The sequence below is a fragment of the Protopterus annectens genome, chromosome 4.part1, assembly GCF_019279795.1.
Source record: "Protopterus annectens isolate FY-2018-M chromosome 4.part1, PAN1.0, whole genome shotgun sequence".
NCBI classification, from domain to species: Eukaryota; Metazoa; Chordata; order Ceratodontiformes; family Protopteridae; genus Protopterus; species Protopterus annectens.
Window position 1 is genome coordinate 546008450 of NC_056734.1, and position 26442 is coordinate 546034891.

The window sequence follows — 26442 nt, forward strand, 5'->3', positions numbered from 1 at the left end:
GATAGGAAATTCACCCCGGGGATCACTTCTGTGGCTCTGCTCGACAGTGGCACAAGAAGATAATTTTCTTGGGTGGCGAAAGCCAGGGTACCTTTGGCTAGGCTTATATAGGCCCCAGGGCCAATAGCCTAGTACCTACCTATGAACCTATGATCAAATGAGAAGGCAAGAAATGTGGAAAAGGCATAAATATAGTTGAAAGTACAGAAATCTCCTGGAACAACCTCATGTTGATTAAAATCTGACACATGAATGGTTAAGGAAAGATGAATTTAAACCAAAAGATGAAAGGATAATATTGGCGGCCAAGGATAGTGGTCTACATACATGTTGGTTTACAAAGTCCTTTGAATGTGTGGGAGAAACGGACAAATGCTGGTTCTGTAAAACAGAACTGGAATCAGTTGCACATCTTGTTGCTAGGTATGATACACTAATAACAGAGGGCTTGTATACTGAAAGCCATAATAGTGGGGATTGTGTAAACATTACAATATTGAAGTAACTGAGAAGCATTGAAAACGCAAGTCACAAAGTATTATAGAGAATAATGAAGTTTGTATCATATGGGAACAATCACTGCCAACAGTTCAGTTCAGAAAATAGATGTGAGAAAATCATACACTGATCATTGAAATTGCTACAATCAGTGATTAGAGTGTCTTAAATACAGCGAGAGACAAAGTCATAAAATACCAGGATTAGCAGGCAGAAAACAAGGGCAATGTGGAAGAAGTACCAAAGCAGTTCTAACAGTAGTAGGAGCAATGGGTCCCATAAAAAAGAATATCTAGACATATTTAGATATGCTACAATACATGTAACACCATATGAATTACAAGAATCAATTCGGGGCATACTGCAGGTGCTGCAAAAAGCACTTTTGGCTAACATCAAAGACTGAAACAATATTAATTTCATGAAAAATCATACTCTGACTTGGGAATGGGGGCCATTCTTGCCATGGTACTAGAAACCCAAAAGACTTGGAAAAATTAAACTGAGAGAAAGCATATACATAAATACAGACATACCCCGGACACAACAATAAATACACAACTTCTAAACCATCAGTCTGCATTTAAGCACTCAAGCTACCTTTCCTACTTTATATTTACCAACCAACCTCAGTGACCACAACTTACTCCATTCACCTCACTCAGCTATCTACTTTTAACCCACCTATATTCATACCCCAGTGTTCTAGCTCCTCTTTTTCTGACATATTTCTCTATAAATCTACCTACCATGCTTCTCAAATAGTTCTGCAACCTTACTCTTCCTGTTTTATCATTTTACAAATTACCATGCATCACTCAATGTTGCACACATTTCTCCCACTATCTACTTCACTTCAAGCCATTCAAATCACCCCACTTCATATTAATTGATTCCAATATACACTGGATATAAAAAGTTTACACACCCCTGTTAAAATGCCAGTTTTTTGTGATGTAGAAAAATGAAACCACAATACAGCATTTCAAAACTTTTCCCACCTTTAATGTGACCTATAACCTGTACAATTCAAATGAAAAAAAAAAATAAAAATTTGTTAGGGGGAAAATATAAAAAATACAAAATGTACAATAAGCTGGTTGCATAAGTGTGCACACCCTTAAACTAATACTTTGTTGAAGCACCTTTTGATTTAGTTACGGCATTCAGTCTTCTTGGGTACACACCTGCCATCAATTAAAGAGACTCTGATTAACCCCAAATAAAGTTCAGCTCTCCTAGTAGGATTTTCCTGACATTTACTCAGTTGCCTGCTACAGCAAAAACCATGGTTCGCAGAGAGCTTACAAAGTATCAAAGGGATCTCATTGTTGAAAGGTATAAGTCAGGAGAAGGGTACAAAAAAAATTTCACGGCATTGGATATACCACGGAACACAGTGAAGACAGTCATCAAAAAGTGGAGAAAATATGAGACAACAGTGACGTTGCAAAGAACTGGACATCCCTCCAAAATTGATGAAAAGGCAAGACAAAAACTGGTCAGGGAGGCTGCCAGGAGACCTACAGCAACACTGGAGGAGTTGCAGGAATTTCTGGCAAGTACTGGTTGTGTATTACATGTGACAATTATCCTGTATTCTCCAGATGTCTGGGCTATGGGGTAGGGATGCAAGACAGAAGCCTTTTCTTACACAGAAAAACATCCAGGCCCAGCTAAAATTTGCAAAACAATACATCAAGTCTCCCAAAAGCATGTGGGAAAATTTGTTATGGTCTGATAAGATCAAGGCTGAACTTTCTGCCACAATTCCAAAAGCTATGTTTAGCACAAAAACAACACTTCAATCACCAAAAGAACACCATCCCCATGGTGAAGCATGGTGGTGGTAGTATCATGCTTTGGGGTTGCTTTTCTTCAGCTGGAACTGGGGCTTTAGTCAAGGTGGAGAGAATTATGAACAGTTCCAAACACCAGTCACTTTTGGCCCAAAACCTTCAGGCATCTGCTAGAAAGATGAAGAGGAATTTCACCTTTCAACACGACAATCACCCCAAGCATACATCCAAATCAACAAAAGAATGGCTTCACCAGAAGAAAATTAAAGTTTTGGAATGGCCCAGCCAGAGCCCAGACCTAAATACAATAGAAAATCTGTGGGATGACCTAAAGAGGGCTGTGCACAAGAGATGCCCTCACAATCTGATAGATTTGGAGCACTTTTGCAACGAAGAGTGGCCAAATATTGCCAAGTCAAGATGTGCCATGCTGATAGACTCCTACCCAAGAAGACTGAATGCTGTAACTAAATCAAGAGGTGCTACAGCAAAATATTAGTTTAAGGGTGTGCTCACTTATGCAACCAGCTTATTATATGTTTTGTATTTTTTATATTTCCCCCTAACAGACTTGTTTGTTTTTCAATTGAATTGTACAGGTTATAGGTCACATTAAAGGTGGAAAACATTTTGAAATGATTTATTGTGGTCTCATTTTTTTATATCACAAAAACCTGGCATTTTAACAGTGGTGTGTAAACTTTTTATATCCACTGTCTATAACAACTCACCCATACTTTACTTCAAATTTAAACTAATAAACCCTCCCACCTACCACACCAAAATAAAACTCTTAAATTTAAACCAAAACAAACTTACCCATCTTTCTCTTTCTTACCACTGTGGGATAGTCATAGCAACCCTGGCCCCTCCTCTCATCCTGACTTCCCAAGAACCTCCAAAAGTCATCCCAAGCCAAACACCCCTTCCTTCTCAGCCTACCCATCTCCTCCCAAATATGGGCCATACCACCATCACCAAAACTATCAAAATCCAACCGACTTACTTCAAATTCACCAGAACAGCTTAAATTTATTTCCTTAAACACTTGTAGCATCTGTAATAAAGTTTCTCCCACAATAAACAAGATATTCCTGCCAAAACTGAAACATGGCTGAATCCCCATATACCGGACTCTGAAATTTCCCTCCCTGGTTATAATATTTTCAGGGCTGAGAAAGCTACTCCACCACTTTTTGAGTATTACTATACCCTGACTATCTGGAAATCCTACCCTATAATAAACATATTTCCAAATTCCATAATGCCAAACTCCTCATCTCCCATTTTAAACTAAACAAACATAAACAAATTATATATTACAGAACTCTATATTCTCCTCGGCAATAAAGCTACAACCCTGGAAAACATCCTAAACTGGATCTCACATACAATTTCTAATGAAGACAATCCTAAGTGACATTAATTTCAGTTGGCAGATCATCTCAATAAAACACCCAAAAACTAGCCTCAGCCTATCTGGCCTGACTCAACTCATTTCCTCTCCCACCCTTTACAACTATCCTAACAACTATGGCTCAGTTCATGTCTGGATATTGGAGTCTGATTCCACTAAGTATGTTTTCAGCAGTGCCCTCTCTGATACCCTCAGTGACGACTTCCCTGTATACACAAACAGGATCTGTACCCATCAAGTCAGACACACACTAAGCTACTGGGTGCAATCATAGATGACCAACTTAAATTTGCTGTACTGTACATTGGCGGCACAGTGGTGCAGTGGTTAACATTGTCACCTCACAGCAAGAGGTTCTCTGGTTTGATTCTCGGCTGGGGTGCCTTCTGTGTGGAGTTTGCATGTTCTCCCTGTGTTCGCGTGGGTTTCCTCCAGGTACTCCGGTTTCCTCCCACATTCCAAAGACATGCATCTGGAGCATTTCTCCCCAGGCCTATGCTGAAAACAGGCTCTGTGGAACCTAGTTGGACATTCCCGGTCAACAAATGTTAAATAAATAAATAAATAAAATACTTAGTACTTCCTGTAACCTCACTAATTTTAATGCTGATACATTTAATAGAATCCTAAGCTCTTTTACGTGGTCCATCCTGAAAAATATTCCACTCAGTGAACCTGTACACAAATTTAACACACTTTTCCTGAAACCCTCAATGGTATGGCTCCAACTAGAACAAAATGACTAAAGAATAACCGTACTCCTTGATTATCCACTCACAGCAGACACCTAATGTATGAAGGAGATAGGGCTTGGAAAGAATGATTAACTACTGTACTACCTCCTGCAAGAGAATCTACTCACACTAACACAACATGGGTTTTGCCCCAACCACAGTACTAACACTGCTCTAATTACATTCACTCAAACTATCGCACAAGCCAGAGACAACAATAAACTCATCTCCTGTCTATTCATTGACCTCTCCAAAGCCTTCAGCATTGTCTCCCACCCCCTGGCTCCTTACCAGACTGGGTGACCTCAATATCTCTAAACATACCCTCACATGGTTTTCAAGTTACCTCTCAAACAGGCAGCAATCTGTCAAATGGCTCTCTTCCTTCTCCTCCTTTCTCCCCGTCTACACTGGTGTTCCCCAAGCATCCATCCTTGGACCACTACTATTCAAAAATTTCACCAACTCTCTTCACACCTCATGCTCCCACTCCACTCATACAGTATGCTGAGGACTCCACTATCATCCTTACCTCTGACAATATCTCTGACCTCCAGTCACTTACTCAAAACTCATTTCATTCTGTCAAAAATTGGCTTACTAACAATCAACTCATACTCGATCATACAAAAATCAAACTTCTCCTATTCCTACCCAAGTCCATTTTTCATCATAAAATATCTTTTACCATCACCTCGCTCAACAACACTGTCATAAACGTTGAAACACACACTAAGCTACTGGGTGCGATCATAGATGACCAACTTAAATTTGCTCCACATGTACTAAACTGTATAAAGAAGACACATCAAAAACTTTGACTGTTTTACAGAAACAAAAAATAGCTTACAAATGATTCAATACCTTCTCTTGCCTATGCCTTTCTTCTTCCCCCCTCCTCTATGCCTCCCCTGTCTTTTCCAACCTACAAGCCTCTCTTAAGGCCACACTTGAACTAACCTATAACAAAGTTGCCAGGTTTGCCACTAACCAACCCTGCAAATCTCACCACTGCCTTTCTCTACATTGGCTAGAACTCCCCCATCTACTCTTACTCCCCCAACTGTCCCTCATTCACTCCATCCTAAACAAACCCTCCTCCTGCCCTGACATCTCTTCCTTTATATCACTATACACCCCCTCCCGCACTCATCAGAGCTCTGATCAGTTCCTCTTAACAATCCACAAGCAAAAAAGAGCAATAGGACAGCTAGTCAGTTACCATAGTTTGGAACAAACTCCCACTAAACATTAGAAAGCTACCCCACACCCATAGCTTCAAGAAGGTATTAAAATAAATCCTACTAAACTCCTGGATCTGTTCTTGCCAAAAGCCCAGCTTAACACCTTCCATCTACTAAATGTTTCTCCTACTAACTACTTCTCCCTACTCAATTCATCTTAACTCCGCTAATTATCACTCCCCCCCCCATTTATGACTTCTACTTCTCTACACCACACTTCTATACCTTATATCCATCTATTAACCCCCTTTTACTTTTTTCACATCTTCTTCCCCGCTTACTGAGATTCACCTCATATCAAACTACATCCCTTTAACAACATCTGTTAAGCATTTAATCTAACTTTTAGGTGTAGTCTATGTATTTAAAAATCATCTGTGATTGTCATTAACTATTTTTCAATTTGTGTCTGTATGGGGCTTTTCTCTCGGGGCCTCCGCTGAAAATGGGGTACTGCTCAGTTGGACATACCTGGTTAACAAATGTCAAAATAAAAATAAGTAAAATAAAATTAAAAACCACATCTGTCCAAAACCAACATCATTTTAAAGAATTACGTTACCATACGAAAAGACAGATTAAGGCTGACAAGGAAAATCTACTACAGTAACTCCTTACTAAAAATCAGTGTTCCAACCTTAAAAAAATTCTGGTCTTTAACATACTATATCCTGGAACAACCTCCACTTCTAATCCTGCCCCAGATAACATTCCCTTCGAAATAGCTGCTCAATTTAACACACATTTTATAGAAAGCATTACATACCTTACTAATAGAGTTTTCACCTAACAATCCTGACATGCCCTCTTCTCAGACAGCAAACATAGTACAGTTTTGTACCTACCATAAATGTAGATGTTCGAGTGTACACTCTGCTGCAGTCATCACACTTGGGTTATCCTGTCGTCAGGCGGTCCCGCAGTCGGCCGGAATTCCAAAGTCTTGGTCCGGCTTCGGTTGCTGTCGCTTCTTCCCTGACGTCAGTGAGCCAGGGGTATATAATGCATCCAACGCCATTTTCTTCAGTTTTTCTTGCCCCAGATGTCAGGTGCCCCCAAAAAGGTGGTCAGTAATTAGTACCAGATTAAGTAATTTTTGCACAAACACAAAATCCCTCCAGCTATAAGCAAATACATCAGGAAGGTATTGTAGAGATTTAGCCAGTTAGATCAGAGGGGATGGAGGGAGGGTAACCTGGACTGCAGCAGGGTGTACACTCGAACATCTACATTTATGGTAGGTACAAAACTGTATTATGTTCATCATGTTACCCTGCTGCAGTCATCACACTTGGGTAGAATCCCAAAGCTAAGGATGGGTGGAGGAGTTATAGAGGGTTAGAGGAGGCTAGAAGGCCCTGCAGAACTGCAGTGGCAAAGCCAGCTCTAGTCTTAGAGTAAAGAGGTAAGTGATAGTGTTTGGTAAAGGTGTGTACTGAACTCCAAGTTGCAGCTTCCAAAATCTCCTTGGTTGGAACTCCCCTGAGGAAGGCTGTAGATGTAGCTGTTGCCCTGGTAGAGCTGGGTCTAATGGTGGCAGGAACTGGTTTAACATGATGGTATAGCAAAAACGAATGCAATGTCCTATCCATTTGGAAATGGTTTGTTTTGATATAGCCTTCGCTTGTGAAGCTGTAGCATAGGATACAAAGAGCTGGTCAGATTTTCTGAAAGCCTTAGTTTTATCCAAGTAGTAACGAAGTTGCCTGTGAATGTCCAAGGAATGCAGGAGTCTTTCTCCTTTGTTCTGTGGATTTGGGAAGAAGGTGGGTAAGTGGATGGTGTGATTTAAAGCCACACTGGAAACCACCTTAGGTATGAAGGAAGGATTAGTTCGTAGAGAAACTCTGTCTTGATGGAAAATGAGGAAAGGTTCCACTGCCATTAGTGCCTGCAGCTCTGAGACTCTTCTAGCTGAAGTTATTGCTAGCAGCAGGGCAGTCTTCCATGATAGAAACTGTAGATCTGCAGAGAAAGCTGGTTCAAAGGGAGGTGGCGTAAGTTTTTCCAGAACAAAATTGAGGTCCCATGTTGGTGTGGGTGCTCTCCTAGGGGGCCTAATGTTTTTTGTCCCTCTGAGAAACTGCCTTAGAAGTGGATGCGAAAATAAGGGTGGATCCGTGTTGTAGTGGGCTGAAATAGCTGATGCATGGATTTTAATGGAAGAAAAAGAAAGTCCTACGTGCAACATCTCAGTTAAATACTGTAGAATCTGAGGCATGTGAGGCTGAAGTGTGTTTTGGCCTTTAGCTTGGTTCCAGGCGCAAAACCTTTTCCATTTATCCGAATAGGCCATCCTGGTGCTGGGCCTCCTAGCTTCCAGAATAACATCCATAACTGCTTGGGAAAGAGGAGCTGGTTGGATGCTTAGGTGATTTGCCATGCAGCCAGATTTAAGGTTTTGAGCTGGCTGTGAAGAATCTGATTGTTTTGCTGTGTGAGCAAATGGGCAATTTGTGGTAAAATCCATGGTGGGCCCTGGGCCATATTCCTCAATAGTGGGTACCAGTGCTGGCGTGGCCAGTCTGGGGCTATGAGTATCAATTGTGGTCCCTCCTTTCTGACTTTCAGAAGTACCTTTGTGAGAAGAGGCAATGGGGGGAAGGCATATACTGTCAGGTTTTTCCAAATGAATGAGAGTGCGTCCACTTTCCAAGCTTGATGGTGCAGTGTCCTTGTACAAAATTTTGTTAGTTGATAGTTTTGAGGACTGGCAAACAGGTCTATGTCTGGAAGGCCCCATTTTTGAGTTATCATTGCAAATACTTGTGGATCCAGTTTCCACTCGTGGGGATCCATGATGTTTCTGCTGAGGTCGTCTGCCAATGTGTTCTTTTTTCCTGGCAGAAATTGAGCTTGTAACTGAACTTGGTAAGCCAAAGCTGTGTTCCACAAGGTCATTGCTTGCCTGCATAGAGGGTATGAGTGTGTACCCCCTTGTTTGTTTATGTACCACATTACTGTGGTGTTGTTTCATAGTATAGTATTAGGCTATTTGCCCTAGGGCATTTATAAGCCTAGCCATAGTGTAGGTGGCTTTCGCCACCCCATGTAATGATACAAAAGTGTACAAACTAAATTTAGTTTACTGTGCCTCTGTCTAGTAATGACACAGAGATGACCCCCGGACTAAACCTACGATCACCCATCCACTCGTCAAGATTTCTCTTGAAGAGAGTCAGTGAGGGGCTCTGCCTAACATGGACTGGGATCCTGTTCCAGAGTGCGGGAAGCCTCTGGGTTATGAATCTGTCCCTCCAGCATGTCCTATTCATATTTGTGCTGAGGTTTAGATCTTTAGCTCTCATGGCTCTGATGGATTTGGATTTTTTGAGGTGGAGCATGTCCATTAATTCCGGATTGGACATGGCCTTGTACGTCAGGCACAGATCACATCTGAGTAGGCGGTATGCTGCTGAATAGAGCTGGAGCTTCTTTAGTCTGGCAGCATATGACATATGTTGGAGACCCTTGATCCTCTTGGTGAGGTACTTTTGGGGTCTCTCCAGCTGCTGCAGGTGCCAGGTGAGGTACATACCAAATGGGGCATTGTACTCAATCATAGGCCTGATAAGGGAGGAATATAGGGGTACAATGACATCCCTTGATCTGGATGTGAATCCCTTCATGATAAGGTGGGCAAGGTAGAAGGTCTTTCTAACCACTTTGGCGACGTGGGTGTCAAATGAGAGGTCACTGTCAACTTGGGTCCCCAGGTCTCCGATTACTTTTTCCGTACTTAATGGATTAACACCTATGTGGTAATTTGTGGGTACTCTGTTTTTCCCAAAGGGGATGACTATACATTTTTTGGCATTTAGTTTAAGGCCATGACTCTGGCACCAGCCGTCTGTTTCTGTAAGGCCCTTCTGAAGGATGCATGTGTCAGCTGGTGTATCGACTATGGCGCCTAGTTTGCAGTCATCTGTGAACTTTGTCAGCCACAACCCCCCTATGTTTGCCTGCACATCTGAGAAATAAATGCCGAACAAGAGGGGTCCCAAGACAGAGCCCTGTGGGACTCCACTTGTGACTGGCTCAGAATCTGACATAGCTCCAGCTATTCTGACCTTGTGGGTTCTGTCCTTTAGCCAGTTTGCAACCCATCTTGTGACATATCGGTTTACATTTAAGCTGTTGAGCTTGTCTATGATGCCTGAGTGGGGTATTGTGTCGAAGGCTTTTGCCAGGTCCAGGTAGGCTGTATGAACTGCTTTGACCTCATCGATGGCTCTAGTGACGGTTTCAAAAAAGTCCACCAGGTTCAAAAGGCAGGATCTGCCTTTTACAAAGCCGAACTGGGTAGGGTCAATTATCTGTAGGTCCCCGATGTCTTTGTTTATGAGTTCCATAATGATCCTTTCCATAGCTTTGCAGACCAGGCTGGTCAAGCTTATGGGGTGGTAGTTTCCAGGGTCTGTAGAGGTGCCTCCTTTGTGGAGTGGGACCACTGTTGTTGTACGCCAGTGTTCAGGGACATAACCTGTAGTAAGGCTAAGATTAAACAGCATTCTTATGTGCATGTTTAGCTCCTCTAGGAGTTCACGTAGCACGCAACCCGGGACACCGTCTGGTCCCATAGATGCTGTATTTTTAGCTTTGCTGAGAGCAGCCCTCACCTGGACATCTGAGATGTCAGGGAGGTTGCATTCAGCTGGGATAAATATTTCATCTTTTGGGGGTGAGGGAGGGGAGAAATTTGCACTGAACCTGTCTGCCAGTATGTTGGCAATATCTGTGGGTTCAGTGTATTTCTTGCCATTATGAACTAACTCTGAGCGGATCTGAGGGTTTCTGCCCAGGTTTCTAACATAACTGAAGAAGGCCTTGTGGTTATCTTTAGTGTCCTTAGCGATTTTTCTCTCAAAGTTGGCCTTTGATGATTTTATGAGCGAACGTAGTTTTTTGTTAGTGCTGATCAGAGATGCCTTCCCTTTATGGGATTTTGCTCTGTCTCGCAGTAGCTTCCTTCTTTTGTTATAAAGTTTGTTTATGGCTGGGGTCCACCAGATAGGACGCCTGCCTTTGGTGGAAAGGGTCTTGGTTTTATTTGGGATTGCATGATCCATGCATTCTTGGAGATGTCCGTAGAAAGCATTTGTGAAGGATTCAGCAGTGTAGGATGTGATTTCCACTGGCCCAGGGGGCTTGAAGGATGCCATTTCAGTCCTAAGGAGTGTAAAGTCGGCTTTTGAGAAGTTTCACACTGTGGTCTTTTGTGCTGGGGGTGTAGGTGGGATATGAATATCTAGGGTTATTAGTTTGTGGTCTGATCTCACTAGTGAGGGGTATACTTCCGGTGTTGAGCATTTTGTCCCCATGTTTGCGATGATCAGGTCAAGTATATTATTTCTCCTAGTGGGGGTGGTGACTAATTGTTCCATCGCATTTGAGTTGATGAATTCCAGGAATCTTTGGGTTAGGGTGTTTGGGCTTGAGTAATGTACCCAGTCTATGTTTGGGTAGTTAAAGTCTCCCAATATGATGGTATTTGGTGAGACATTCATATCCTCCAGTGTCTTCAGGAAGGCTGAATGGAGTTCCTGAGATTGAGTGGGTGGTCTGTAGCATGCTACAAGTTGTATAGCAGTTTTGCCTACGGTTAGTTGCACATGGATGGTCTCCGATGCTTCGTGCGTTGCTACTAACCTGGAGGCGTGGGTGTCTTTAATGAATATTGACACTCCCCCTCCTTTTGTGGTTCGGCCCAAGTTTTGGGGCCGAAATGCATGATACGAGGTATAACCTGGTAGAGCTGGGGTGCTCTCAGGAGCCTTGAACCAGGTTTCAGTTACTGCACAGACAGTGATGCTCTCCATACTGAGTAGTGCTTCGAGAGTCTGCATCTTGAGATTTAGACTTCTGGCGTTGAGCAGCATTACCCTTAGTTTTTTCCCTTTTTTGTTTTCTAAAGTGGTGGGTTTGTCTTTTGAGCCTTGCCTAAAAAAGGCACTATGGGGGAGGCAAGAGCCTTAGCCAATATCCGGAAGCCCAGTGGTGACAGGTGCAAGCCGTCCCTTGCGAAGGCTTGTCCAGCATGTCATCCCAAGCAGACAGACATTGGATCCCCCTAGAATGACACCAGTAATTGAGCCAATTATTAAAGCTGATCATCTTGTCTTTGTATTGTGGCATCATTCTTGGTGAGGGCAAGATGCTGCTCAGGGTCAGGGTCATACCGGCCTGGGCTACATAATCAGAGAGCTCCTCTATGTCTCTTTTCATGTAGTCCAAGGAGGTACGTCTCAGGTCATTCACGCCGGCATGGACAATGACGGAATCATATCTGTACTTGCTTTGGAGTGACCTGAGTGCTTGTGTTATGTGGCATATCCTAGCACCCGACAGGCAGCTCACTGTCCGTCCTTATTGTAAGTTGTCCTGGATGTAATAGATTCTTGAAGGCTGTCAGAGCATTCTGTACAGCTAGCATCTCTTTTTGATTGATGTGCAGATTCCTTTGATCTGCAGTCCATATGCCTTGAATGCACTGTCCTGCCATGTGTACCCCCCAGGCGTAGTCCGATGCATCTGTTGTCACAGTTTGCCTGGCTGGGGGCAAGGTGAAAGGCTGACCCTTGTTGAGGTGACATGCCTGTGACCATCATAGAAACTCCTGTTGTAGGCAGGGAATGAGAGATATTATTGTGTCCAAGCTGTGGCTGTGTTGAGACCATATGCTTTTTAGGTACCACTGTAATTACCTCATATGCAGCTTTGCAAATGGTATTAGTAGTATGCAAGATGCCATGAAGACCAAGGCCTGCAGAATTTTTCTTGCAGGTAGTTGGGTCTTTGTTGCTATTGTTTTGAAATATTGAGTCAGCTGTAGTTGTTTGTCTGGCATCAGGTAAGCCTTCTGGGCCGCTGTATTCAAGCTGGCACCCAGGAATGTCATATTTTGTGAGGGTACTAGTTTTGATTTCTTTTTGTTTACTGTGTACCCCAGGCAACTTAGAAGATGTTCTACAAAAGCCAGATGTTGTAAGAGGATGTCCTTGCTTTCTGCTTGGATGAGGCAGTCGTCCAGGTATGGGTATATTTGAATTCCTCTTTGTCTGCAGTATGCAATTACTGGTGCCAGGCATTTTGTGAAGACCCTGGGTGTAGCAGATAAGCCAAAGGGCTGTGCAGGGAATTGGTAATGGGTTGAACCTGCAATGAAGCGGAGGTATCTTCTGCAACTTTGTCTGATAGGAACATGCAGGTATGCCTCCTTGAGGTCCAACGTTACTAGCCATGCTTTCTTGTCCAACATGGGAAGAAGCTGCTGTAGTGTTAGCATCTTGAATTTGGGTACTTGTAAGAAGGTGTTTAGAATTGAAAGGTCCAGAACTGGTCTCCAGGCATTGTCCTTTCTGGGAACTAGAAAGAATCTTGAGTAAAATCCTTGGCCTTGCTCTCGAGTAGGTACTAGTTGAATGGCTCTCATGTCCATGAGAGCTGTCATTTGTTTTTGTGCCTCTGCCCATTGATTTTGTGGCAGGTTTGGCAGTCCTCTTTTCATTGGCAAGGTGTGAAAATGGAATCTATATCCTCGTGAAATTATGTCTAGGACCCATTTGTCCTTTGTGACAATGTGCCAGTTGTCTGAAAAAAGTGCGAGTTTTCCTCCCAAGGGGGCTGTCAAGAGAGTGTTGTTTGGCCAGATGAGGTGCGAGTCATTGAGTTTGCCTTCTGATAGTCTGGGACCTGTCTTCTCCCTTCTGTGTTGCAGTGCCCCATTGTTGAGGTTTGTACTGGCCTTGTGGTTGTCCTCTGCCTCTTGGACGTCTGTATTTACCCCTCTGTGGTCTGTCAGTAGCTGGAAAGGACCAATTTTTTGTTGGCCAATTTCTGCTGAAGCGAGGGGGCTGTACCTGTAGAAAATATTTGACTGTATGCATAGATTTTGCCTTATCCTCCATTTTCTTTAAGACTTCTTCTGCTTTAACTCCAAAAAGAACATCCTGTTGTAAGAGAGCATCTAGAAGCTTTGCTTTAACATGATCAGGCAGAGTTTGTTCCTTTAACCAAGCATGCCTACGTATAACAGACCCAGTGTCAGCTGCTCTGCAGGAAGCCTCCAAAGAATCAAACCCACATTGTAAAGTATGTTTGCCCACCTGTTCAGTTGCATGCAAGAGATCCTGCATTTCTTTCAATTCAGACGGCTGAGGGAGTGTGATCATTTTTTGTTTTAACTGAGACATTAGAAATTGCTGATATTTTAGCATGTGGAATTGGCAATTTAGTGCCCTCATAGCTAGAGTGGCTGAGGTGTAAACATTTTTCCCCCACCTGTCTAGTGCTCTGGAGTCCCTTTCAGAGGGTACAGGATTTTTTGCCATAGAAGCCTTAGCCCCTTTGGGACCCTGGGAGATGGTCTCCGGATCAGCAGCAGGGCTTTTATAAAGGAATTTGTGGGAATCAGGCACTCTATAGTATCTGTCAGGTTTGGCTGGAGCAGGAGGCAAAGAATCTGGGTTCAAACTGGATTCTAAGAAAACATCATCCACAATGTCTAAACTGGGGGGATGGCAAGTGGTCTGTGCTGGGGGAGTAAAAGAAACTCTCTGAGCCTTTTCTTTGAGTCAGAGTAGTCCTGACCTTCCCAGTGAAGATGTTCCCTCATAATGTGTAAAGTTTCCCCAAAGGAATAGTCTTCAGGAGGAGAAGCTGAGGGAATAGAATCCTCAGCATCAGAATCTTCATAAGGGGAGAAGGAGTAATCTTGGTCCTCAGAGGAGCCTGAGGAAATAGAAACTTGTTCAGAGGAGGCATAATCTTCCTCTTGTCTAGGCCTTTTGTCGGGTGGGGGTTGGGAACCCCTGATTAAAGAGATCAAATCTTCAGCCATTTTGAGCATCTGTTTCTTAGGCATGGGGCCTTGAACTGGAGACTGAAGTGCAGTCTTTTTAGGTTTAATAGGAGTCTTAGTCTTAGGATATGTTTTTATGGTGAGCATCGTCGGTCTGAAGATGCCTTCAGAAACCGAAGGTGATTCTGCAGTACCGACATCTTTATCAGCAATGTCGTCAGTAAGGGCTAAACAAAATGGCTGCGTCGGCCTAGTACTTTCCGACAAAAGCTCCGAAGCGGTCTCGGGTTCCAGATCTGCGGTAGTCAGGGGCTGTGTCGGAGCCTCACTGAAGACCGGTGAATCGGAGACCGGACCAGCCAAGGCCTTGGAGTCTGGCTTGGGTCTAGGCTGCCTGTCCTTATCCTTGCATTTTTTGTGCACGCCGGTAGTCGGTTGCTCCGATGGCATAGTGTAGTTAAATTTTCTACCGAAGTAGTGTCGTGCGAAGTCAAAGCGTCTTTTAATAGTACGCTTATTAAACCTAGCACAAAAATGACAACCAGTGACGTCGTGGTCTGGGCCTAGGCAAGGTATGCAGTAAGAATGAAAATCCTTATGAGGTATTTGCTTCCCACAAGAAATACAATTGTTAACTTTTTCTGACATCGGTCTGAGGCAAGAAAAGTTTCTCCAACGGGGTACTTAGCTTTATTGAAGACTTCGGATCTGAAATTCGACTTCGAAAATCTTAGGAGTCGGCTGACCGGCACTTGCGAACTGCTTCTGCTTCGGGCACCGCGCGGCAAGAAAGACTGAAGAAAATGGCGTCGGATGCATTATATACATACCCCTGGTGCACTGACATCAGGGAAGAAGCAACAGCAACCGACACTGGACCAAGACTTTGGAATTCCGGCCGACTGCGGGACCGCCTGACGACAGGATAACCCAAGTGTGATGACTGCAGCTGGGTAACACGATGAACATCCACAGTTTCACCCTAAAACCCATCAACACCACCTACATCAAATCACTACTCCTTATATTGAAATCTTTTTCTCCTTCAGCAGATAATCTCCAAGGAAAATACCTCAAGCTAGCTGCCAGTTCCACAGCCTAACCTGCATCTGTCCTAATTAATTCAGCTAGCAAGAAATCATATTTTCCTTCTCTATGGGGGAAAAATCATCTTCCTTCATAAAGGCAGAACCTCATCTGATGAAATCAATTTCAGATCTACTGTCATATTATCCCTTTGTCAAAACTAATGGGGAAGTGCATTCAAAAACATCTGCTTGAACACATCCTTCAGGAAAAGCTCCTGAAACCTTTGCTCTAGTCTCTCACCAAAAACTCCTCTGCCAACTGTCTTCCCTAGGGCAATCACAATCCATACTACTATGGCTTAACAACCACTTAACTGATAGATACCAGTCTGTTGGTTCTGCATGTTTTCTCTCTTCGTTCTTATCAATACTGGCATACCACAGGGCTCTGTTCTCATCCCTCTATTCTTCAGTGTATGTATATGCGCGCATACATACACACACACACACACACACACACACACACACACACACACACACACACACACACACACACACACACACACACACACTCACTCACTCACTCACTCACTAAATCTACATAAATCCTCTCAGCAAGCTTCCCTCATACAATATGCAGATGAATCTACCCTAACATATATTCCAGATAACATCATAATCTTCAGAGAATTACTCAGGAGCAGGATAGACTTAACTCTGTTGAAAGTTGGCTAGGGGATAATCACCTGCTATTAAATCTCAAAAAAACTGAATTACTTCTCTTTTTTTCCAAAATCCCATTGCCAAATTTAGAAATTTAGAATTTCTTCCTTAAATAATACCAAACTACTTGGCATGACAATTGATGACAATCTTAAATTTGATTTACATATCCACAGCTGCATTAAGAATACTCAACAAAAACAAGTTTTCTTTCACAGAGTAAAGAAATTCCTTACAAACTCTGCCAAGGTAACTCTAGCTACCACTTACCTCTTACTTTCGCTCCTATGCAAAGTCCTTATCATGACAACTTACAAGCCTCACTTAGTCCTAAACTTGAACAATGCTACAACAAGGTTGCCAGATTTGCTTGAAAACAACCTCACCAGAGCCACCACTCTTTAGCACTAAAACACTTAACTGGCTCAAACTTCCTCAACATGTATATTATACTCAGCTCATCTTCCCCAGAAAATCATTAATAGCCCATTTGCCTGCTGAACAATTAACCCCATACTCCAATTCTATCTACCAAACCATCCCCTATGCTCAAATGATAAACTGCTTATCAACTACAAACCACAAAGGGCTGCTAGGGACAGTCTCTATTCCAATAATGTAGCTAGAACTTGGAATAAATTCCAAAATCAATCAGGTCTATCATACACCATCTTTTCAAACCATTACTAAAAGACTTTATATCGCCTGACTTTGTCCCTGCTCCTCATCTGGGACAACACCACCCTTCATCATCTTCTTATACCTCCCTTTAAAACACCAAATCACTAAGATGGAGGTTAAGCAGGTTAATACCTCACTTAATTAGTAATTAAACTACTATATCTACTTCTAATTAGCACAACCAAATTACGTTTCAGTCACTTCTCTATTAACACTCAGACTTGCTTATCCCCCTTAATACCTCACTGTAATGTATTTCTTAAATTACTCCTGCCTTACACACCACTCTTCTATCTGTAAATTCTCAATACAATGCTTGTATCTTAATGTTTGTGAATATCAATTCAAATGTTATTACACTGACTACTATGAAGAGTGATGTATTCACTGAAACTGTACTTGTTATTGTAAATATTAATTACATTAAGTGGTTATCTTTCCCCCCGGGCCTCCGCTGAAAAGGGGCACCAGTGTCCAAATGGACTTTCCCAGTAAACAAATGTCAATAAATAAATACATACATACATACATACATTTCAATTTTATAATCAAGGTTTAAAGTATTTATGTCTATATTAGCTAAAAGAATGGCAAAACAGTTGCCAAAACTGATAGGCATGCATCAAAGTTTTGTGGAGGGAAGGCAAACATTTGACATTAATAAAACAAATAATGATGATCCAGAAGGAAGTAGACTGTAAGAAAATTCCGCTATTGTTGGTAGGTCTTGGTGCAGTGAAAGCATTCGAAAGAGTCACCTAGGATTTTATGAGCACGGCAATGGCAGCATTTGCATTCTCTGACAGAGTAAGAGTACATGAAGGGTCAAACGCAAGAATTACAATGGGAAGGTTCCTCTCCAACCAGATGTATTTGAGCAGATGATCAAGGGATGGATGACCTTCCCCCCTTTATTTCATTTCTCTTTAGGACCACTTGTAAAGAAAATAAGGGACTCGTAAATTTTAGGATATAAACAGTATAGTAATTTATACTTGGGAAAACAAAACAGAAAAGGACAATGTTGTAGGACATCTTGAAACAGCTTCAAGCCTTTTCAAGATACAAAATTAATAAAAATAAAAACAAAAGGTTACAGCAGTAAATATGAGCCCACACACAAATTGGTCCAGCAATAACCATATCTATGGGGACATGATAGGATGAAGTACTTAGTTGTATGGATTTCAAAAAATTCTGTTATGGCAGCTAACGATACAGGAAGAGACTAAACAAAAGTCAATCCAAAAATTTTTGATTACGGATATGGATCGTAACATGCAAACACTGAAAATGTTTTTAGAGTCTTTAATTTTATACACGGGTCTGGCATATTTTTATCAACCAGAGGAGAAGTTTTAGACATTACTAAATAAAAAGAGTCGAATTAATTTATGTGGGAGGGAAGGAAGACAAGAGTTAAGTGGGATAATTTGATTCTCCTCACAGAACAAAGTGGTTTAGGATTACCTGATTTCAGTGGATACATTACAGCCTACCGGTTAAGGCTCATATGTACAACATAAGCAGAAGGTTGCAAATCAAAATGGAAAGGGATCATGATGAACCAGTAAGGAAGTCTGGGAAATATGGAGAGAGCAGGATTTTGGATGCAGGTCTTTAAGGTGAAGGAAATAACCATACAGAATATTATACTCATAGCATAGCAGAAAGCACCTGAATAACTTAGCCCACAGGGGAATAGAGAAGGGAGATTCTGCCAACAGGAGTGACTGAAAGTAGGATATACAAAATAAGCATGAGGGAGCTGGAATTTACTGCAGAAAATCAGCAAAGAAACCAAAGTACAGATGAAAAAAACTAAAAAAACGAACAATAATAGAATGGAATGAGCCAAGCAGGAATTTAGTCTGCATGTCAGAGACTGCCCTCCCTAACAGGGATTAATATCACAGTACAGGCAAAGAGGAAGGGACTGGAGAATGCTAAGTGAATTACAAAGACAAGCATCTGGAGCCTTTCTCCCCGGGCCTCTGCTGAAAATTGGCTTTGCTCCAAGTCGGACTTTCCCGTTTAACAAATGTTAAATAAAAAATAAATAAAATAAATAAATAAATAAAGTGAAAGACCAGCTCTGGTACAGTTTTTAACTGAGTCTAAAACAGAAGCTGTCATTTAAAAAGGGATAATTAGTAGGGTATACAAAATACAGCACTACAAACTATAATAATCAGAGAAGATTAGAAAAGATTGGAAAGGCAATGTACAAAGTAACAATGGGAGGACATCTGCATGGCACCAAAGCATGTGGCAAAGTCCAGAAAGTTAAGGATTTTTGTTTGGAAGTGTTTGCATAGGTACTTTATACCCCAAGCAAAGTTTTACAAATTTTTCTTGAGACAGACAGCAAATGCTGGAGGTATGATGAGAATGAGACAGGTAACTGGAAACATGTTTAAGGGAATATAATAAATTGGCAGGTTTTAAAACCTCATTATACAGTACTTTGTCAATAATGTTTTGGAAGCTAATGATTGGAACGAAGAAAATTATTCTTTTGAGCTGGGACAGAGGATCCGAATTGCTTAGACACAATAAGGCCTTACTAAATGTAATGCTATTGCCTGGCAAAAAAAAAAAAAAAATTAGAAAACAGAAATCAAAAATCTAATCCAACTGTAACTGAAGAATATTGTAAAGGAGATGAAAGAACTGGAGGTTGGATGCTTAGAAAAAGGAGGGAACAAATTACATAGAAATAAATGGAATTTGTTGGATCAGTGTTGTGTCTTTCGGCTTTTCCCGGTTAGGGGTCGCCACAGCGGAACTCCAGTCCGCTAATGATTGGTAGTTGATTTTTACATGCCGAGTTACCAGCCCTGACACACACCTTCAATGAAGGCACGCCCACTCACGCATGTCTCCATGCAGAAGACGCTCTAGCTGAGAATCGAACCGGACAGCGTCTTACTGTGAGGCAACAACGCTACCACAGCACCACCAACGCAGGTTATTTGTTGGATCAATACATGCAGAAAAAACACATGCAAAATAATGTTCAGGAGCAAGAATGAAGTTTGAGGGATGGCAGAAACTGACCAAAAATATATACTGCATGAAAACAATGAGAAATGTTGCAAAGTTTTTTCTATTAATGTATGTGTAACTATGTCACTTCTGCAGTTGTGATTTAATTAGTATGTAAAAAAATTACAATCAACCATCAAATAGGGCATTGGGATGCACATCAAATTCTGTACTGTGAAGCCATGTGTGGTGATGAGCTGCACCATCTGTTCCTGTCAACCTAAAAGAGCCATCCACAGTGCTACGGTTGAGAAGAACGGTCAAATATAAGGTGACAGTTGAGACTGAAGCTAAGTCTTGGCAGCCACATCTGGTAATATTTCCAAAGTATTGGCAAATTCATCTAGAAAGTGTCTCCACAATCTGCCTTTGGTTTAGTTTCTGTCAGTACCTCCACCCCCAGCACTGAACGCTGAAAGGCGCAGTCTGGGGATGAAATGATTTGTCCCAAAACCATCGTAACTGAGGCCATCCCTGAAACATTTGACAACTGACAAAGACAGGGAATGACCCTGAAGAAGCTGATGGCAAAATCATTGATGTTGATGGCTTTATCAATATTGGGGCAAATGAGGTTGCAGATACTTTTTCTTGAAGAAGGCATTACAGGTCGGCTGATAGTTTCAATGGAACTGGAGCACGAACAATGCCCAGAGAGGAAGGGTCCAAAGTAAGATTTTAGAAATCTGGCGAAGCAGGTACTTTAGAGTCCCCACTGCTAGTGGGGAAGACAAATGAGACCAAATCTTCTGCATCTTAAAGCAAGCCTGTCTATCATTTTATAGTATATCTGGACCAAACATACATTGAGAGTACGCTGAACAGAGAAAAACAAGACCTCGGAGTTTAGAGCTGTGGTTCTGTTCTAACAGAAACAGCATACTCTGATTTAAGGTAGCAGGGGGAGTCTTTTTGAAGATAGCTGTATTAGAGGCACATCGAGACATGATCACAATTCCTCTGCTTAGACTCAACCACCTTGGGCTTCTTAGCAACAGAAGGAGCAGCCTTGTAAGAGGACAGTTTCCTTTTGGGGAAGAGCCTTTAGAATGAAAGGAGAAAACCTGATTTCAGTACTCCAAGCAGTCCAAAGTTTGTATAGTTCCATTCTGTTCTTCCATTCTTTAACAGCAACAGGGTTAAATGACACATACATAGGACAGTTATCAGAAAAATGAGCCTTTCTTAAACATTTTATACATTTTAAGTGTTTGTCCTCTGGTTGGAATCTTTGCTCCAAAGGGTCATTTCGTAAAAATATGGGAATCCTTTGCTTCATCCACACTAAACAAAAAACAAACTGTACTGTGTATACAGCAGCATCAATGGGAACAAAAAAATGAAGCAATAAGGCAATCCTCCACTGTCGAATACCAAATAACCATGAATTACTACATACAAGATAACCATGAACTACAACATACAAAATGGCACCCAACATAAGGGGATGGGGGATAGCACAGAAGGAAAAATTCTTCATGCACTGTATTCAAAACTTCACAAAAGATTTGACCTTTCTGAAGCCAAGAAAATAAATGGAGCAACTTTGTCACACAGAATCTAGAAAACAAAATAGAGGTAGCCGGGTACATTTTCTGAGGCACTGACTTCAATCTTAAGTGGTGGTTTTGGGGCCAAGAAATACAGGCAAGTGATGGGCTATGGTAGACTGGGAAAGTTTTATGAGCAGAACCAAGCACCAGTAAGTATTAGTTCGAGAGGTGACAGAACTCCCAGTGTCCGATCACCATCTCCTGGGAAATTGCACACTGCACCATGTTTTTAGAAAAATGAAATGGGCTTAAAACAACAAATGTAATTAATGATATTTAATAAATAAATAATGGTATTTGAGTTCCATTCAATTAAGTTAATTACAATTATATCCCTGTCTTTACAGAACACCTCAGCTGCATAGGTTAGTGGGGAAAAGAAGTGCTGGCAGTTAGCACCTTTAGTAAAGTACATCAGTCTTCAGGAGACAGAGAGAGAGAGAAAGCTTTAATGTTGGCTGAGCATGACAAGGTTGGCAATAACAGATGTCAGTCATGACAATGACAGGATATACAAGGTTCAACTAAAATACTTCAGAACACTGTATAAGAAGCACTGTTGTGCTATTATGTATACTTCTTTTGGGGGGGGGGGCACAATGAAGCATACTGCAATCTTACAGAACTTTATTTTTCCACATTACTTAGCTACGCAATGGTATCTGCAACTCATGAGGTATTCCCGATGTTCAATTAAAAAATGCTCACTGTATACATAATAATGCTTCTTTTAACTAGATACTTATGCTTAAAATCCCATTCACTCTGACAAAAGGTCAGCAGGAACATTCTGAGCATTAGTTGTTGTATGGCCTTTAAGTGTTGCTTAGTTACCTACTCTAGCCAAGTTTTCATAGCAACTCATACAGCCTTGTTTCAATTGTGTTCACATTTCACATCATATACGTGGATGAAGTTGAGTGCATAAAGTGTAAGAATTTCATTCTAGTGGACACACATTTCACGTGAATGACTGATAAATGTGAAGACAGAGTCATAACCTGAAAAAGTGTGAATGTAATCGTAGTGGAGACACTTCTCATATGAAAGACTAAAGAGAACATCAGTCAGTTACTTTGAAAGTAATCAGTTAAAAAATGGTTACAAAATTCTTAATTTAGGTAAAGCTGAGCAAACTAGGTGGGCAGTCTACACTGCTTTCAAACATACAAATTTCAATACAGAAACATGAAACCAAAATTTAGTACCTTGTTATGTTCGGCCTGCATTCCAAAATCAGAGCAGCGGTGTTCAACAAACATGTCATACTCTACAAAACTGCCTGGATCAAGCAAGAGGTTAATCCGTTCACGTGCAGTCAGCTTACCCTAAAACAACAACAAAAAAGCTTGCATTAAAATATGAAGCATGTTCTAAAACAGTCAAGTGGAATTTGAAGTATTCATAAAGCTGCAGAAATAAGTGAAATGTAAAACCACTATGCCCATCCAATTTGCCCACTAGCTTGAAAAATTACAAAACTGTACTAATATTCATTTAACTTTTTTCCACTTCATTGCTTAGGTGTAGTCCAAGAAGCTGCACTCTATTTTGCTGATGAGGAAGCCCTTTAGTTGAAGGAAACTTATTGCTAAAATGAACACATCAATGGTCTGAATTGTGAAAAGCATCTCTCTCCAACAGTGCACATGACATGGGCATCCATCTCCTAAGGGCCTCTTCCCTCAAATGTCTGAGGAAGGCAGATGCCAGTGGCATACAAAGATAAAGCCCCGGTTATAGCTCAACCAATTATAGAATTCAAGAAGCAGCTCGACAACTGGTGCCGGCATGAAAGGATAATTATGCCCATCCAAGAAGGAGGCAGACTGGAGAAGGAAAAGCACAACCACAATTTCTCAGAGATGAGTCAGCATTACAGTGGTAATTCTGGAGGCAGGCTTACAGTTCACCAAGCCACTTGGGGAGGGCACTGCTAGTCCCCATGGTAATGTGATAGCCAAATTCTCCTATTGTCAAGATGCCAGCAAGGCTACAAACTCCATCAAAAGCTGCTTGAATGATGCACCCTTTTGATGGCTGTCATCTTTGTGCATTTGAGAGTTTCCTACCACTAGGAAGCTTATCGGCTCCAGTCCAATGGGGGAAGGTTCATAGGTTCATAGGTTCATACTAGGCTATCTGCCCAAGGGCATTTATAAGCCTAGACCATAGTTATGTGGCTTTCACCACCCCTTTAGTTTGAATAAAAACTATGCCTATCATTTTTCTGTGCCTCTGTCAAGCAGTGACACTGAAGTAATCCCTGGGGTATATCTGCGATCTCCCATCCATTGGTCAAGATTCCTCTTGAACATGGCCAGAGAGGTGCTCTGCCTCACATGTACCGGGATTTTGTTCCACAGCATAGGGAGTCTCTGGGTGATGAATCTGTCCCTCCAGCACGTTCTATTTATAACCGTGTCAAGGTTTAAGTCTCCCGCCCTTGTGGTTCTGAGGGATCTAGATTTTTTGAGGTGAAGCATATTAATCAAATCTGGGTTTGACATGGCCTTATATGTCAGGCACAGGTCACCTCTGAGCAAGCGGTATGAGACTGAATAGAGCTGGAGTTCTTTCAGTCGGGCAGCATAAGACATATTTTTGAGACCCTTTATCCTTTTGGTGAGGAACTTTTGGGGCCTTTCAAGCTGCATCAGGTGTCTGGTCAGATACATTCGAGCGGGCATTGTACTCAATCATAGGTCTAATGAGTGATGAGTACAGGGGACGATGACCTCCCTTGATCTAGATGTGAATCCCTTCATGATCAGGTGGGCGATATAGAAGGTTTTCCTAACTACTTTAGCAACATGAGTGTCAAGCGAAGGCTACTGTCAACTTGGGTCCCCAGATCCCTGATGACTTTTCTGTGCTCAGTGGATTGCCATCTATATGGTAGCTAGGGGTAACCTTGTTTTCCCGAAGGGTATGACTATGCATTTTTGGCGTTTAACTTCAGGCCATGGCTCTGGCACCAGTTATCCGTTTCTGTGAGGCCCTTCTGGAGGATATCTGTGTCAGATGTGTTTTCGACTATGGCCCAGTTTGCAGTCATCTGCAAACTTTGTCAGCCATAACCCTCCTGTGTTTGCTTGTACTTCAGAAAAGTAGATGCCGAACAAGAGTGGTCCCAGGACTGAGCCCTGTGGGACACCACTTGTGACAGGCTTTGAGTCTGACATGGCTCCAGCAACTCTGACCCTGTGGGTTCTGTCGCTTAGCCAGTTTGCAACCCATCTTGTGATGTATGGGTTTACATTCAAGCTGATGAGTTTTTCGATGATACCTGAGTGGGGTATTGTGTAGAAGGCCTTTGCCAGGTCGAGGTAGGCTGTATGGACTGCCTTTCCCTCATCAATGGCCTTGGTGACTGTCTCGAAAAAGTCAACCAAGTTTAAGAGGCAGGATCTGCCTTTGACAAAGCCAAACTGGGTTGGATCCAAAGTCTGCAAGTTCCCTATGTCTTTATTTATGAGTTCCATTATGATCCTCTCCATGGCTTTGCAGATAAGGCTTGTCAAGCTAATGGGCGGTAATTTCCAGGGTCTGTGGAGGCACCGCCCTTATGAAGTGGGACCACAGTCGCGTCGCCACTCCTTGAGTACGTATCCTGAGGTGAGGCTAAGATTAAACAGCTGTCCTAACTGTGGGTTTAATTCCTCGTTGAGTTCATGAAGCACACAGCCGGGGACACCATCCGGTCCCATGGATGCTGTGTTTTGCCTTAGTGAGGGCAGTTCTCACCTGGGCGTTGGAGATGTTTGGGGGGGCTACAATCCTCTGGAATAGATATCTCTCCTTTTGGGGGGGGGGAGAAGTTTGCACTGAACCTGTCAGCCAGTATGTTAGCAATGTGTGTAGGTTCAGTCATTTTCACATCATTTTGAACTAATTCTGAGCATATCTGGGAGTTTCCTCCTAGGTTTCTAACATAGCTAAAGAAGGCCTTATGATTGTCTTTAGAGTCCTTGGCGATTTTTCTTTCAAAATTTGCCTTGGATGATTTTATGAGAGCTCTTAGTTTTTTACTTATAATGATCAAAGGCGCCTTACCTTTCAAGGATTTTGCTCTATCTTGTAGTAGCTTCCTCCTTTTGTTGTAGAGCTTGTTTATGGCTGGGGTCCACCAGACTGGACGCTTGCCTTTGGTACAGAGAGTCTTAGTTTTGTTTGGGATTGCCTGATCCATGCAGTCCTGTAGGTGCTGGTAGAAGGCATTTGTAAGTGATTCAGCGGTTTGAGTAATGTTTACCACTGGCTCAGGGGCCTTAAAGGAGACCACACTAGTTTTTAGAAGTGTGAAATCGGCTTTTGAGAAGTTTTTCACTGTGGTCTTTTTGTTTCAGGTGGGGCGGGATGAGGACCTCCAGCGAGATTAGTTTATGATCTGATCTCACCAGTGAGGGTATACTTCCGGTGTTGAACATTTTGATCCCATGTTCGTGATGATGAGATCAAGTATGTTTTCACCTCTTGTGGGGATGGTGACTAGTTGTTCCATGGCATTTGAGTTTATGAACTCCAGGAATCTTTGGGTTAGAGTGTTCGGGCTTGAGTAGTGTTCCCAGTCTATATTAGGGTAGTTGAAGTAACCTAGTATGATGGTGTTTGGAGATACATTTATCCCCTCCAATGTTTTCAGGAAGGCCATGTGAGGTTCCTGAGTTTGAGAGGGTGGCCTGTAACATGCTACAAATTGCAGAGCAGTCTTGTCTATGGTTAATTGCACCTGGATGGTCTCCAATGCATCGTGCGTTGCCACCAACCTTGAGGTGTGGGTGTCCTTTATGAATATGGACACCCCCCCTCCTTTCTTGGTGTTGTCCGGATTTTGGGGCCGGAATGCATGATATGAGGTGAAACCTGTTAGTGCTGGGGTGCTCTCAGGAGCCTTGAACCAGGTTTCTGTCACAG

The 26442-nt window shown here is 42.2% G+C and overlaps 1 protein-coding gene across 1 annotated transcript in view; it reads right to left on the reverse strand.

The window, feature by feature from the left end:
- The window catches only part of PCCB (propionyl-CoA carboxylase subunit beta), a 1126289-nt gene that overhangs the window by 1031923 nt on the left and 67924 nt on the right, over positions 1-26442 (reverse strand). The window contains exon 2 of the mRNA XM_044070351.1: positions 22734-22853. Within this exon, the coding sequence (XP_043926286.1) occupies positions 22734-22853 (120 nt within the window). The remainder of the gene's footprint in view (positions 1-22733; positions 22854-26442) is intronic.